We start from the raw sequence: 17,613 nt of genomic DNA, 5'->3' as shown, positions 1-17,613 counted from the left end.
GGGAGGGGGAAGGCACCTTCGGGCAATATTTAAATATATACAAAATAGTCATTTTAGACCAAGTGAGTTTCATAAGGAATAAGACACAGCGACACGTGTACGGTGCAATACGGTGCACGGTACACTACGGCTTTTTGGACGTGTCCCCCTTTCTCTGGTCTGTGGTACTTGAACCCCCCCCCCCCCCCCAACCCCCCCCAACCCCCCCCAACCCACACACACATACATATATACATACATACATACATATACTGGTAAAAAATAAATAAAAAAAAAAAAAAATCCAACATGCCTGCGGCTTCTCTGTATGTCACTGTTATTTATTTTATTTTTTTGCACGAACCAGCCACCGATCCATCATAATACGAGCAAACTTACATTACCAGAAGCAAGCTTAAAATGTACCAGTCAGGTGCACAGTGCCATCTACAAACTTTGATATGCCTGGGGGTGTCAGCATAAAGATTTGTTTGAAGTTAATATATAACAGGAAATTTTGGCTGGTATTAAATTCGGCGTATTTATACATTGGGGGATTTTTTTCACAGCATGTTCACAAAAACAGTCAGTTTTGCATTTATACTTTTAATTCCAAAAAACATTTCAGTAAATGTTTACTTAATTAAATATGTCTGCTAAAACAGTATCTCATTTACAGTAACTCGTTATAGCATCTACAATGTAACTGCAGCAACTTGGAGAACAAAAAAGAAGGCCTTCAAATCAGTTACTGTTTTTATCATTCTTATATGGCCCTTAATTGTAAGAACCAGTAAACTTTTATGATAAGCATTTGCTGTCTCTCAGTTTTAAAACTATGGTTCACAACATAACACAGTGGAACGATCACAGTACTACCTGCAGTAACTGTAGGGCAGTATTGCCACGTGTGAAATCTTTAACAATAAAGCTGAAACGAAAATGCTTTTATTTGCTTCAAAATCATTTCAAACTGGTTAGTAGACTAGCAAGCACTGGCAAAACAGCTCAGTTTTATACGGTGCAAAACGTTTTAACGTTTTGTTTGGTTTCTGGACTTTGCGATACCTGAATGAAGCCTGCATTAATAGTTGTATCTACAATGTATCGACAATAACAATCAACCATTTTGTTACAGACTTTCAATAAGTCTGACACAAACGATTTTAGCTGTTACTTAATTAAACCCTTCTAAAAAAAAAGAACACAAAAATGCTTAACATAAAAAAAACAGTCCTACTACAGTAGCTGAGTTTCTGATCACATCAATTCCACATTTTTTAAATTCATTGATGGAAATGTCCTGTCTACTTTTCATGTTTTCAAGCACATTGGCTTCGTCACTGCCATTCTCATATCCACTTTGATATCTGACACATAATTTCTCTTGTCCAGTGCTTCTTTAATCTGTTCTGTATACCAGTCTGACAGAGGGCAGGTCAAGTACTGTATGCAACCCTTTGATTGGTTGAAGTATTATTGGCGATCCAATCAAAATAGTCAAAAAAGCATCCGCCCGTTATATGGTATAGCCTAGGTTAAGATGTGCGCTGTAGCTTAAAAAAATAAATAAATAAATAAACAAATAAATAAATAAATAAATAAATAAATAACACTGAACCTTCTAACGTCCCCCCAGGATACAGTCCCTTTCATGGAGGCACGGTACAGTACCGTACACTACGGTGTACAGTGTGGTAATATTTCTTAGCAGACGCCCTTATCCAGGACGACTTACAATTTTTACAAGATATCACATTATTTTTTTTTTTACATAGAATTACCCATTTATACAGTTGGGTTTTTACTGGAGCAATCTAGGTAAAGTACCTTGCTCAAGGGTACAGCAGCAGTGTCCCCAACTGGGAATTGAACCCACAACCCTCCAGTCAAGAGTCCAGAGCCCTAACCACTACTCCACACTGCTGCTGTTGGGCTACAGCCGCAAGCTAGTCTGTGCAGCCTGAGGGCTAAACACAGTTCCCATTCAGGAGCGCTGGCTTGCAAGCGAGTCTGAGCCCAGACCGCTGCGATTGTTTAAGAGGTTTGTCTCCTGTGGGGGCATAAGATGCAGCTTTGGTATAAGTTTTCAGTTGAATCGGGTATACTAGGTTAACCAATTGTGTAATGGAATACATTTCGTACTTGAAAGGGAACAAGCAAGAGATTACAACACTGTTCAGTTTCTTTTCATACAAAATAGCATTAGACTGTCATGACTCGGCAATAAAAGTGTACATCTACAAAAAGATCTCAGTGACATTCTTTTAGAACTATGGACCACACAGGTAAACAACACCTGGAAGAAAATCTATTTTTATTAATCCAGATTGAGGTCAGGTAGCTCTATTCACACGGTGCAGCTGTCATCTTCAGCTGTTGTAATTTCTTCCAAATAGTTTAATTGGTATGCATCGAAGCTATCAAGTATGCTTAACTTGAGCTACACACTATCCTTCAAGCCATCTACCGACTGATTAACTGGCATTGAAGTCTAGAAATTAAAACAGACCACACTGTTAAGAAAAAAAACAGACGTGGTCAATCTGAACAAAAAAGGTTTTATAAAGCATTGCCCTTTGCAGTATAATACACATGCTTCTTTTTTTAAATACTACCAGCATACTTCAGTGACGAATGCAAATGTGCACATCGGAACGTAGATTTCACAGTAAAAAACACAATCTTACCACCCATTCCTAATTATTATTAAATGTATATAAGACCATTACCTTAACTATTGTTTTAACCCAGTAAGAGAGGCAACAGCAGAACTTTTTTTACCTTTTATCAAGCCTAGAAAATATTACCAGTACAATAAAAACATCAGTGAGAAAAATACCTTTCTTTTGTTTGTTATACTAGATCTAGAAGAGCTTTGAGATGTAATTTACAACTACATATCGCAGTAGTAACATCATACCACCAGTAGGTAGTTTAAATGACAAGCCCTTTTATAGAGGGAGGAAGATTGTGTCCCTACAGCTGACATGACAATTGGTGAATGTAAAAATTGCTTTTTGCTGAAGTAGAATAAGCAGAAAGCTAAATACAAGAAAAATGATATTTCGGTGTAAAAATGAACTTAATTGTGACATAGAACAGCTTTATATTGTCAGGTGCTATTAGTGTGGGAAGAGATTAGAAAGAGTAAGACAGGGTGGGGAAGTTCCATACATTATCCCTTAGAATCCCTCTGCACAGCCACTAGACGTCACTGTGGGAACTGAGCCTTCTTTTCTCCTTTCAGATATGTAGGGAGATTTAATTCCACCCCACATTAAAATAGACTTTAAAACATACCAGTATATCCCCATTTGATTAATTTCTTAATAACTGATTTGAAATAATAATAATAATAATAATAATAATAATAATAATAATAATAATAATAATAATAATAATAATATTGTTATGCTGGCAGTTATTTATGCAAAGTATGGATTGTTAGTTAAGCATTTTTAATCCCCTTGTTTGTAGGCAAAATCCCAATAAAGCCAAATCCTTAAATCTTTTGCACAGCAGTCCTGCAAATAAATAAGACACTGGCCAGGCCATGATGCTAATTGGCAATCATTGGTTCTCCAACACTGCTAAGGTGCAATATAGAAACTGTTGTCAAAAGAAGCCTCTTTACTAATAGGAAGGTATTGCTAGCAGATAAAACATCAACACCAGAATTAATGTATTGCTTTAATGGGCTTTAGCCAGAGGTAAGTTCTGAAAGTTATGAGATCTCCATGGCATTGTTCCCTAAACAATGACCGTTCAAATGCAACCAGTGAGAAGATTAAAGTCCTTGCTGCAGATTAAGTACACATTATCTGTCCTACTGTTTCAGCACCATTTGTTCATTTATCACACAACGTCTAGTATTTCTGGTCAGTGTCAATATGCTTCGCATCCTTGCAGTTAACAGATGTCTTCTTTTGTCGAACGAATTACTTTATGTTTCACGCACTGGTAGCCACAGATGTGTCACTATAGCAACATCATTAATTTCAGATCTTACCGGAAGCATGCTCTCCAATCAAACCTAATTATACCATATTGCTTTCTTGTCCAACAGTAAGGAAACTATAATGTAATTATTGGGACACTTCATTTTCTATTCTGTTGTGGCAAATGCGAGAGTCGCAGTGATGGACGCTTCTTGTCAAAATGCATATTGATGAAACACAAACTCAATTTGCAGTCATAAGGCAACTACCTTCCAATTATGTTAGTGCCACAGCATTCCTCAGACCAACATCTCTAATTCCTTTCCGTTTTCTGGGAGAGCAGGCTATCACATTAGAGAAACAGGTAATAACAGACTATTCTCTTCTTTCTGCTTCTTTATGCAGCACTGCAGCAAACAGCTACATAAAGCCCACTTAGACTGAGAGCTTTTCTAGTTGGATTTCCCTGTTACTGTCTTCCCCATGTTTGCTCTTGAACTTGTATTGCACATTACTTCTCAAAAAGGCACATATTAAAGATGAGAGCCACTTGTGAGTCCATTCTGTTTGAATGGCAGCTGTTGCCGATCTTGGCAGCTCCTTTTTATTGAAGTGACAAGATGCTTCCAAAAAGAACTGTACTAGAATATCAACGTGCTGACATAAACCTCACACAAGTTATTCAAGTGGAGGCTAGACAAGGGCTGAACACAATACAAAAGCAATGTGTGGGAGTTCAGAACCAGTTGGCTCGAAAGCCCTGGGTAGTGATAACCACTAAACTGACAGTTCTGTGCCTCCCAGCCAGTTAAGATATATATTTTGCAATTTATGATACTGTATTACTTTGAGGGTAGAGGGTATGACAGATAGAGACAAATTTACAATACTGTAGCCACATTACTGCAGTACCATGTACAGTACTGTATTATGCTGGACAAATACAAGTGCTCTTAACACTAATGTATATTGTGCTGAGTTTTTCCTAATATATATATATATATATATATATATATATATATATAAATAGCATTTGAATTTGTTATACAAATGCAAAATAGGCTTTACTAAACATTTCTGTCATTAAAACTCTTACTGATTTTATTTTTCATAATTATACGTAGTGTAAAATATGTTACACTCCAGTTGATATAGTCATGTTCATTACAATGTAAAAATTCGGAGTTAGGGAAATTGTGAAACTGATGTGATATCAACATGCAATGAACTCTAAGTCTGGCAATGAGTGTCTTTTCCATAGCTTATCATTATTCAGGCTTCCTACCTGTTTTATCAGTTAGTAAATAAACCAATCGTCCCAGCTCTTCTGGAATGGTGCTGGTTCGTACCACAGTGCCAGGAATGTTTTCATCTTTCATGATCATCCATCCGTAAACTGCTTTCCCCATGTCCAGGTTTACACGTAAACTAAACAGAATATAAAACAACCGTTTTAAATCAAAAGCATCAGATAAACCGAGACAATCAAACTTTAATATACATTTCTCAGCAGAATAATGCATACTTGTTTTAAAAATACTAATTTGAACATTACCAAAACTCCCAGTACAAACAAGATGCATAAACACCTCACATGCCAAGCTTAACTAAATCACAAGGATAATGTTGCCTTAATTTAAGGTATTGATTTATGTAAGTTAAATGGCTTTTTGCAACCCCTTTAAACTCTTAAGGGAAAATTTAAGGGGAATTTTAACTTCAGGATTTTTATGCATATTGCCGCAAGCCTTTCTTTTTAAAATGAATTGACCCAGGAGTCAAAATAAAAAAAGCTGGTACTTGAATCCATTTTTTTTTTTAATTTGATGTAGTAACGTAGCAGTGTGCTAGAGCTGGAAGCCGATTGGCTCTGATGGTGGGGCATCATTTTTATTTTCTAATTACAGTTACTGACTCCTGTCTTGTACATAAGCAAGATTTTTTTTTTACACATGCTTAGCATGGATGTATGGTTGGGATTTTACTTGAATGCAGAATAAGGATATGGGATTCAGATTAAACAGTTGCCTGGGTTGATCTGCGTTTCTACAAACTTATGTAGGGGTGTCCGTTTGGTTTAATTACACAACATAGCCATAATTATGTTATTTTGGGAATACGTACAACACAGGAGACAGTGACAATAAGTGGCTTGATTATTAAAAAAAACGCACAGCATTCTGAAAAGCTTTAAAGTTGTAAATCTATGTTACAGAGGGAATGTTTAAACATTTTTTGTAAATGATTGATTAACTGTTTAACGGTGGTATATGTTTGTTAAAATAACAAAACAAGTCAACTGTCACTTTTTTAAAACTTGTGCATTTGTTAATTTACATTCATTTTCAAATTCTGCATTATACAACTTGGTAACCAAAAACAATACAGGATAATGACACTGATTGAAAACCAATACAAAGATCAAAGTGAGATATTCATATAATAAACAATTATGCTTTCATTTTTAAAACTAAGATTACATTTTTTGTAGGAATATTTTAAATATTTTATTTAAGTACCTGTAACAGGGGGTACTGTCATGTGTGTGGGTCGTCACTGAATGATACTGAGGCACACACAGAGCATTGGGTGTTGACACGCCGCACAGACACGCAGATTTAATTAACAGAAGTACTGACACTAGGGTACCAGCAATGGTAGCCCTAGTATCACATTTAATAAAGAAAACACAACAAAACAAAGCTAAAAATAAAAGTTTGCCACACACATGGCGAGCGCTAGTCCTACTAAAAGGAACGTTCCACTCCAGGAACCTACTATTCTACGCAAACCCTCTCTATACACTGTTTGGTATCAACCTTCCCTAAACTAATCTACTTCTGGGCTCCCGAAATCCCGGCCTTCCACGGCGACTCCTGCCTCTTCAAACAGCCTCGGCTGGGCAATGCCTCCCCAAGCACTGTCTTGCAGTAGAAGGGTTTCGTGTAGTTAACGCCTTGGTGCGGACATTCTCCTCCTTAATGTAAACACATCGGCAGCTTTCGCTCAGTGCCCATCTGGAGGCTGTGTGGTCCAGTGGTTAAAGAAAAAGGGCTTGTAACTAGGAGGTCCCCGGTTCAAATCCAGCCTCAGCCACTGACTCACAGTCACTTAACCTCCTTGTGCTCTGTCTTTCGGTTGAGACGTAGTTGTAAGTGACTCTGCAGCTGATGCATAGTTCACACACCCTAGTCTCTGTAAGTCGCCTTGGATAAAGGCGTCTGCTAAAATAAACAAATAATAATAATAATAATAATAAATCTGTGTAGCAATGGCGGTACAGGCGCAGATGCTTTTTGAGCTCCGCGCATCCTCCCCAGGCATGCCCCCCCAGCCAATCTGGACCTCCCAATCAGCTCAGCTCCGGACGAGCCTACCTGATCAATTACTTACCCAGCAAAGCGTCGCCTCTTGCACATCCCAGCTGCTTCCATAAAGGCACACATGCACCCAAGAACCAGTGACATGGTCTCCCTGTCACATAACCAAACCCCCCCCCCCCCTCCAGAAAAGCACCACCAGTCCGTTCAATACCTCCGGCTGGTTCCTCTTCTGTTTGGGGTTGGGTCTGTGGTCGTCTCTGGCGCCATCTCAAATGGCCCAAGAAACAGATACAGGGCACACGGCTGGCATGGACAGGGCGACAGGTGCGCAGGCTAGTTCTTCTGACTGCGCATCCTGGCAGCCAACTGCTCTGTGCCTATCCTGTCTTGACTCAGCATGAGCAGTTACTTCCCTCTTCTGACACCATATGTAACAGGGAGTACTGTCATGTGTGTGGGTTGTCACTGAATGATACTGAGGCAGACACAGAGCATTGGGTGTTGACATGCTGCACAGGCGCACAGATTTAATAAGATAAAAATAAAAGTTTGCCACACAAATGGTGAGCAGTAGTCCCAGTAAAAGGAACGTTCCACTCCAGGAACCTACTGCTGTACGCAAACCCTCTCTATACTGTTTGGTATCAACATCCCCTAAACTGACCTACTTCTGGGCTCCTGGAGTCCCGACCTTCTCATGGCGACTCCGGCCTCAAACGGCCGTTGCAAGCAGCCTCGGCTGGGCAATGCCTTCCCAAGCACCGTCTTGCAGTAGAAGGGTTTTGTGTAGTTAATCCCTCAGATCAGATGCTCTCCTCCTTTATGTAAACACAGCACCCATCTGTATAGCAATGGTGGTGCTCGCCACCCAGCCAATTCGGACCTCCCGATCAACTTGGTGCTGGGCGAGCCTACCTGTTCAATTACTTCCCCAGCAAAGTGTCTCCTCTGCGCATCCAAGCTGCTTCCATAAAGCCATACATGCACCCTAGAACCAGCGACAGGGTCTCCCTGTCACAGTACATTTAACAATTTATTCAATATTTAACTGAAGCATAAAGTTTTGATTTAAAAAAAAAAAAAAAAAAATTATAACATTAATATAGCCCATTTACTTGGTTATTAGTCTTCAGAAGTCACATTCTTATAAATCATATTCCTAAAAGAGAAAAAGTAGGGCAGTGTCTATTCCCTGCAGTTTGAGTCTTTAAGTATCAGCAGATTTTCTTTGGCTTCTCCTACAGTTTCCTGATAAGATCAATTTCCTTCACAATGAGAACCAGGTATAAATTTCAAGAAAGTCACAAATCGGTGAAATTAGACAGCAGTGTCGTCCTACCACACCGCCCCCCCCCCCCCAGAGTGTGTGCATACTAATGTGTTTAAATTCATACCTGATAGGAATGACGTAAGAAAACAGCAGGACAAACCGGAACAGGTTGCGAAACCAAGGCCCTACGAATCCCTGCAGAGCCACCATCACCACTGAGAGAACCACCATTGCTGCAAACAGGGCTTTTGTCAAGCTGTTCAGCTCCAAATCCAATAACCCCATCTGAAATCACAAGGAAGGAATTGAAAGGTTATTGAAAATCAAGCAATGCATCAGACAGGTGCAAAAACTCTGGAACAGATCCAAATTATCTATACTTTTAAAAAAGGTATTTTTTTTTTTAATTTGTACAAAAAAAAAAAAAAAAAAAAAAGACCTTAGGAGTGAGTAACATCAATTATTATTATTATTATTTATTTCTTAGCAGATGCCATTATCCAGGGCGACTTACAATTGTTACAAGATATCACATTATTTTTTTTTTTACATACAATTACCCATTTATACAGTTGGGTTTTTATTGAAGCAATCTAGGTAAAGTACCTTGCTCAAGGGTACAGCAGCAGTGTCCCCCATCGGGGATTGAACCCACAACCCTCCGGTCAAGAGTCCAGCGCTCTAACCACTACTCCACACTGCTGACTCAATGATTTGTTACCCATTGTTCTTCTGGATTCTGTCACTGTAGACAGTGAAACATACTAATTTACAAAATTAGGGCATGTAACTGATTAGATTTAGTTTGGTTCTTTGTTTCAAGTTTATACGTACCAAACCTGTGCGTATACGGTACAGATTAAAAAAAAAATGTGTAAGAATATTAGAATATACTTTTGATCAGAGGAAATAATATACTATACAAAAAAAAAAAAACTGAAAGGAAACAGGTATTCTTTTTAAGGTGGAAAGTAACCACAATAAAACGAGACTTAATAAATAATTACCAAGTAAAATTAGACACCCCCTTCCATTACCTTGTCATACACGGTGAGTAAACTGGGGAATATATATTTCATAGTGAAACAAATTTACGCTTATGGGAAATAGCCATGACCAGACAAGGAGGCTAGAGATGTACAGTAATCAAGAAACCACTTTTTAACAGCTGATCTCAGAGCTCACATGACATTGGAAAAACCTGAAACCAAGTGACAGGTTCAAATGAGAAATTGACTACCCCCCCACACACGTGATGAGACGTAACAATGCGATCTACCTGACAGCTATCAAATAAGCATCATTCGTTTGGTACACATTTACAATACTAGCCATACTTCCTTGCAGGAAATATTGTGCACAATGTACACATCAAACACAAAGCAGTATACTTTTCCTATGTGTTCTTGATCATCGTTTATAGTATTTCTTCATTAATGGATATTTGCATTTTTTTTAATGAAGTCACTAGTATATTTTACTTTGGGTAAGTCTCTGAGCATGCCCGAGCAAGGAGGCAAGAATAACAATGACCACTCAAAAGCGCCTTTCTGTGCTACATACAAATGCAGCTGCCAAATTACAGTATCACAAATGAACCCGGCTACATTTGTAGCTTTCTCACAGAATCACCGTCTCCGAGGGATTTGAGCCAAAATGTTGCCCAAAAAATCTCTTAAAGTAGTTCTAATAACATTTTAATCATCTGTTTTCTTACCTCTTAGCACTAGCAATACCGTGTTGTCATTGGTACCCTTTTCTTTGTTTGAAGATTTTGGATATTTGTTAGCATTTTTCTTTCAATTTGCAAAAAACAAACAATACTACTTCCCGCTGCTTCCAGAAGCCAAATCACTTCCTCTGCTGTACAGTAGCTCAGTTTCAATTCAATGGTTTAGTAGCTTCAACGAGGCCACGTGACCTTCCACACAAGTGACAAGATAGAAGGAAGAAGCACGTAGATTTTTCTTGAAAAATTCATATTTAATGTATTAATGCATATAACAACCAAACAAATAACCAACATATCTTCAACAGATTAAATGGGTGACCAGTGGTAATACTGTATTGCTGGAGCTATACTGCACACAAGAAAAGGGGGACCAGTGTCGGTACATCAAATGATAGTAAGAAAATTTACTTTAAAAGCAGTTAGCACTCCATTAAGCCATTCAAGTATTCCACTTGTCAATACTGCAAATGTTCTTTTTCTACTTTTCAAAGAAAACAGTTTTGGGTCATTGTGACAGGATGGCTGAGTGGTGACATCAGGTCAGAATGCAGAAAGAAAAACAAACAAGTAAAATATTGGCGGTGCAAAGGCGCTGCGTCACCGTTCATTTATAACAAACAAAAATAAATGAAAGGTTTAACAAAAAAAAAAAACACTCACAGAGCAAAAATAAAAGTTCTAAACAAAACAAAATCTCGAACACAAAAACAGCCAATACAGGTCAGGCTGCGCAAATGCTGTCACTGATCCTGTATATTTTTTAAATTTTCTTTTCTCCGTTCTCCTCTCGCTCTCCCGTACTCTCCTCTGTACACCCACCCTGAGTGCAGAGATCTGCAGACTTATATGCAGGTGACCATCTCCCGATTAACAATAATTAAACAATGAATTAACTTGGGAGATGGTCACCTTCTGTACAAGGTTTTTAATGTGGATGGGGCTTCCCATCGACGCTGCGAAACAATACAAAATAATAACAAAACACAGCTCCGCCGTCATATTTATAAATAAATAATAACAATAACAATAATAATAATACCACAAAACAAATACAAAATAATAAATTGCACAGGGGTGGAGGGGTACCCCGTTCTATAAATAAATAAATACATGCACAGGGCCCCACGCCCTGTTACAGGTATACTTTAAAAACACCAAACAACCCTCTCCAATCAATAATGTCAATCTTTCGCTTCATTACAATTGGATTTAAGTGGAACCAGTCTGTATGTTTAGTTGGATGTTAAAATGGTGTAAAAACTCTGTAAAACCAAAACCCTGAATAGTAAAAGCATGCTTAAAGTTCACATATTCTGATACTTCCTTTCAGTGATCTAACTTTTCTTTTTCAAGTGCATCCCTTAGCCAAAGAAACCTGTGGGAAAATTATGTCAAAAACGATCCCCATTAAAAAAAAAGAATAAAAAAAAAAAAAAAAAAAAAAAAAAATCCATCACAGTGGGTCTTTTATCTTTGGACTGCACTTGCAAAAAAACCAGCAAAATATAACATGTCCCTAAATAAAGAAACAGTTTGAAAAGAAGACAATATTTAAATAGTTGAGCAAAAAATGCCTACATTCTTGTGCCTGGGCTGCCCCTTCCCTTGAGAACTGGGTGACTGAGGGACCACAGCCGGCTGATTTATCAGCTGCATTTAAAAAAAAAGTTGCACAACGGCGACAAATATCTTGCAATTTCCGTTGTTTCAACTACTACACGGGTTTATGCTTCAATTATTGAGAAAAATAGGTTTTTGGATTAAAATGAAGAAAAATTAAGCCAAAGACGCAGAGCATGTTTCAAAGCCCAGATCTTTTTGCATTGACAAAGGCGGTCTAAGTTTCAGGCCTCGCTGAGGATCAGATGAAGTCATTATTCATTCAGTCAGGAAAAAAAAGACTCAATTACCTCAACCTAAAGATGCTATCAATGAATGCAAAGTGCATATTTTACTCTATTCATCCAAATCCCATTAAAAGTGAAAGGAATGATTTAATCTGGCCTTCTAGAGTTTTTTTTTTTTTGTAATAAAATAAAGAATCACTGTCTCGCAATATGCATAACCACTAGCTCAAACTGTTCCTCTGCATCGTACCATGGAATAACTGTGAAATTCTAGACAAAATATTCAGGAACAGCATACTAGAGTTTTACTTCACAATGTCAAAAGCACAAGGGTAAAATAATCAGTCAAATGTATTCATTTGTTATTGTCTGCCTTTCAGTGAATGGTCAGGGGCCCTATAAGTACCTTATGCCTTGTGCATCACAGCCTACTAGCTACTGCACATCAATTAGGAGACTATTTAAAAATGACTGCACCAGGAAATCCATTGCAAAACAAAATTGCAACTTACAGGCGATATACAAAAAATATTTCTTGTAACTTAAAACAGACTGAAGAGTAGCAAGACTCAAAATAACTTGTCAAAAAGTAATAAAGTATTCTGCATTAAACAAATTATAGATGAACCTGCTTTATATCATGACTGTCGTGCAGGCATAATTCGTGATATAAAGCGGGTCAAAATATTTGTTTATGGGGGTGATTGTGGGCTATATCTCATAATAACTATATCTCAAAAAAGCACAACAGAGCATTATTAAATTATTACAAACTTTATATAGCTATATGAAATATACATTCACTAGCGATGCATAATGTGATAGCAGATATCAAAGAATGAAAAAGAAAAGTGAAGTACATTTAACTTTAATTCAAAGACAAAATAGGGATATAAAACATACCCAAAATATAAACCACTGCATCTGTCAAGAATTAATCCAATTACAAAGTCCAAAGATCGTTACTTTGCACATAGCATTTTAGCAGGTTTAATTTCTAGTAGTTAAATACAGTAATTAGTCTTTAAGGCACTGCACACTGAAACAAAAAGTTAAGCTTTATTGGAGGTCATAGTTCCAAGCATGCTTATATATATATAACCATAATCTGCTCTCTAACACTACCTCTCTCTCTCTCTATATATATATATATATATAGAGAGCGAGAGAGAGAGAGAGAGAGAGAGAGAGAGAGAGAGAGAGAGAGAGAGAGAGAGAGAGAGAGAGAGAGAAAGAGAGCGAGAGAGCGCTAACTATCTTTGCATATGGTGCTGAAAATAGCATATTCACATTATACATTAAATCACCTTTTGCAATGCAACTCTAACACCACTGACTTATCTGCCCCTTGCAATATTCTATTATTCTTTTCTGACCATTTTTTTTTGCTATAAAATAATTTTTTTAAAAGATTGCCTTGTCATAATCTTATGAAAATCTTTTCATAAAAGTATATGTTCTACAATGCATCTTTTTCTTACTCTATTATCATTACAAACTGCACAGTATCTACATTATATTCTACATCTCATGTACATCCCTATTATCACTGACAGACACACAAAACAAACAAAAAAAATGTTAAATATTTTTTTTTTTTATTCAAAATGGTTTATTTTTACTTTATGGATTCTGTATTGTAAGCTACTTTTTATGATTTTTAATTAACACTTTCCAAGCAATGCTCTCTGACAGTTGCACGTTTTCCTTTTCACTTAAAGGTACTTCATGTCCTCTTTCCACATCTGACCTGGTTTGTACACAATCATAGCAAATCCACTTGAAAACGACTGCAGGGGCACATGAAGCCTGACAGCCACAATCTTCATGGAAATTAACAAAGTTCTGGAAAGACTGAAAACCAAACCACAGCAATGTCAGCTTGCATGAGGGTATTATATATACACTTTATAACAATTTAAATAAAGCTATTTCTAACATAATCACATACATGAAAATGGATGTTAGGGCTTTACAAATTGTAACTGTATACACAAACAGCAGTAAACTACACTGTAGAGTTAACACTTTTGACACTTACTGATTGTTCCATATTCACTAAGCTCAATCTAGGGACTAACTTTAATTTTTTGGGGAAAAAAAAATAAATATATATATATATATATATATATATATATATATATATATATATATATATATACAGAGTGCCTTGCAAAAGTATTCAGACCCCTGACCATTTCTCACATATTACTGAATTACAAATGGTACATTGAAATTTCGTTCTGTTTGATATTTTACTTTAAAACACTGAAACTCAAAATCAATTATTGTAAGGTGACATTGGTTTTATGTTGGGAAATATTTTTGCATAAGTATTCAACCCCCACACATTAATATTTGGTAGAGCCACCTTTCGCTGCAATAACAGCTTTAAGTCTTTTGGGGGTAAGTATGTACCAGCTTTGCACACAGTGTCGGAGTGATTTTGGCCCATTCTTCTTGGCAGATTTGCTCCAGGTTGTTCAGGTTGGTTGGACGACGCTTGTGGACCGCAATTTTCAAATAGTCCACCAGGCACAGTCTCTCAACTGGTCCCCTGCTCCGCTCACTCGGAGGATATTTTTAATTGGAATCTGAATTCACTATTGTCTGATGCATGTGTATGTACTTGTTAATGTGTTATTTATTTACTTATTTTTTCTATGTTGTATTTGTTTGCTTTGTGCTGCTGTGATGTTTGACCAGATCATCGTTGTAAATAAGAATCTCAATCTTCTACTTTTCAGCAACTTTCAATGCACAAAATGACAACATTCCTTGCTGACTGTACCAAAGATTGAAGCCCAGGAATCTCATGACGGATGGCAAGTTGTCCATGGGAAAAATCCAAATACCAAGGTGGTCCCTACATTGAAAAAGGTTGGGAACCACTGCGCTAGGTTATGATCATAACCATAGTTCCCTGAAATAGAAATGTAACCATTACCTGATGATGGGATATAATCTGTTATAGCCCGAATTACCTGAGCAGTTATATCAAAGGTGCTCCTTTTAAAAGCCCTTTATTTTTTATTTATTTCTTAGCAGACGCCCTTATCCAGGGTGACTTACAATTGTTACAAGATATCACATTATACATTATTTCACATTATACAGATATCACATTATTTTTACATACAATTACCCATTTATACAGTTGGGTTTTTACTGGAGCAATCTAGGTAAAGTACCTTGCTCAAGGGTACAACAGCAGTGTCCCCCACTGGGGATTGAACCCACAACCCTCCGGTCAAGATTCTAGAGCCCTAACCACTACTCCACACTGTAGATCAAGTACGAAATGTAACCATTACCTGATGGGATAGAATACCCAAGCCGTCGCAAATTAAGGAATTGCAGCACCGGCGGATGTCCATGAGGGTCCATGACATATAGTCCACAGTACAGTGAGGACTGACCCTCATGCAGTATATATATTGCAAGTTTACACTGAGTAACCTCAGCGTTTAACACCAGAAGCCCAAGAGGTGTGTGGCTAACTACCCCAGGATTTAAAGTGGAACAATAATAAACAATGTGTTAAACAGCAGAATGAGTGGCTGCTCTTAACACTCTGGTCCCAAAACCAGGGTTCTGCTGATCTATGACATTCAGTCGGTAGAACCTGGTAAAAGTATGAGGCATGGCAAATGTCTGCGACAGATGCACCCTGTAATAACGCCCCTTCTGGTGGGGGCAGTTTGGCTAGATCGTATGCAATCCTGATTATGTCTGCAATCCACCTTGACAGCCGCTATTTAGACAGGCCTTGTCCGTGGAACTTAGACCCGAAGCAAATAAACAATTGCTCTGATTGCCGCCAACTCTGGGTGCGGTCAACATCATATGCCAGTGTCCTAACCGGACAGAGCGTATGGAACGTTCACTCCCTGTCAGACTGGAAAGGAGGTGGATGGAAGGCCTCCAATTCCACTGACTGGTTGGTATGGAAAGCAGAAATGCTTTTAGGGAAAAAAGCAGGATTAGTGCAGAGAGTAACTTTAGTTCTACCCTCTGCTAAAAACAAACATGCTTGCATTTCACCTACCCGCTTAGCGGAGGTAATAGCAAGCATGAAAGCGTTCTGTTATTATCATAACCCTGGTTCCCTGAAATAGAAATGTAACCATTACCTAATAGGTAGTTATCTCCTAAAGACCCAGAACCTGACTAATACATCAAAGCTGCTCGTCGGAGCCTGTGATGCAGTCATGCCCGCCCCCAAAGGCATATAAGGCCTGCACTCACAGATCTCATCATCATTTTTCCTTCAAGCCTGCTGCAATCATGGAAGCAGTGACCTTGAAGGTTAATGGTTACAGGGTTATGATAATAACCTAATGTTCTCTTTCAAGTAAAAAATATAACCATTATCGTATGGGTGAGTGTACCAAAGCCGTCGCAAGGGCAATATTGCAGAACGACTGGAATGCTAGTGGCTAAGCCAAGAGGTTGCCTTGTGCGTTACCATACGGAACTCCAGTAACAAGTAGCTAAGGTGAAAAAGGCTTTCAGGCTATAAGAGATTACACCGTGTAACAATTTATTTATTTTTTTTGGTTCCTGGGTAGTAAGTGTTATTTCCTAATTGCTTATGCCTCAAAAGTATAGAAAATGGCTATTATTCCCCACAAACTTTGCTTTTGTGACCAGGACAGTGATATTTTGAAATTTACCTATTTTCCAGAACATTCCAGATAGATTCAGTGCTGAGTAAACTTGGAGTAACTTCTAGAACTTTCTAGAACTTTCCAGTAATATAAATAGTAGTATAAATACAGGGGCCTTAAGCCCACCAGTTCAGTTTAGTTCCAGCTGCCTAAGTGGATACATATCTGCATTTTTCTTAGATGGCATCAAGAGGCTGCAAGCATCCGGCAGACGCATTTTGCTATGTCTGCGGCCAATTTATCAAGACAAGAGCGAAAAAGTACTCCGTGGAAGCATCTGCTAAGATGTGTGAGGCCTACAAGGCATATTTCGGTATGCCTGTCAGGGATCAAGACAAACCCTGGGCACCTCATTTCACCTGCGAGCACTGCAAAAAAACTCTGGAAGGTAAGATGGACAATTGTTGCTCGGAATTTTATGTTATAAAATTTGTTAAAATTTTTAAAATTGTAAAAGTTTTTAATTTTAAAATGTTTTACAATTTTCAATGTTATTGAAAAAATATATCATATATGAAAAATGTTGCGAGAATCTCTTACACATTAGTCATGGGTGAAATAAATGTATTTTTGTAGGATGGTACAGAGGGGAAAAGAGAGCCATGAAGTTCGCTATCCCAAGAATTTGGCGGGAACCCACTGACCACTCAAGCAACTGCTACTTCTGTATGGTGGACCCTTCCAAGCGGACCGAGTTCTGTGGGGAGGAACAACGTCAAGTGGGAGCCACTGGTGGACCCCCGGAAGGTGCTGATGCCACCACTGCACACTGCAAATTGGGCCTTATGAAACAATTTGTCAGAGCTCTAGATAAGGAGTCGGCAGCCTTCAAGTACCTTCAAGACTTCTTC

The 17,613-nt window shown here is 38.0% G+C and overlaps 1 protein-coding gene across 4 annotated transcripts in view; it reads right to left on the bottom strand.

Moving 5' to 3' along the window:
• atp9b (ATPase phospholipid transporting 9B) overlaps window positions 1-17,613 on the bottom strand; it is a 162,680-nt gene that overhangs the window by 31,955 nt on the left and 113,112 nt on the right. For all 4 annotated transcript variants that reach the window (XM_059012751.1, XM_059012752.1, XM_033992394.3 and 1 more), the window contains 2 exons: window positions 8,638-8,798; window positions 5,206-5,348 (listed from right to left, as the gene is read on the bottom strand). In XM_059012751.1, the coding sequence (XP_058868734.1) occupies window positions 5,206-5,348; window positions 8,638-8,798 (304 nt within the window). The remainder of the gene's footprint in view (window positions 1-5,205; window positions 5,349-8,637; window positions 8,799-17,613) is intronic.

The sequence above is a fragment of the Acipenser ruthenus genome, chromosome 3 (genome assembly GCF_902713425.1).
Source record: "Acipenser ruthenus chromosome 3, fAciRut3.2 maternal haplotype, whole genome shotgun sequence".
Lineage (NCBI taxonomy): Eukaryota > Metazoa > Chordata > Actinopteri > Acipenseriformes > Acipenseridae > Acipenser > Acipenser ruthenus.
Note: the sequence above shows the minus strand (reverse complement) of the source record. Positions and strands in the feature narration are given on the sequence as shown.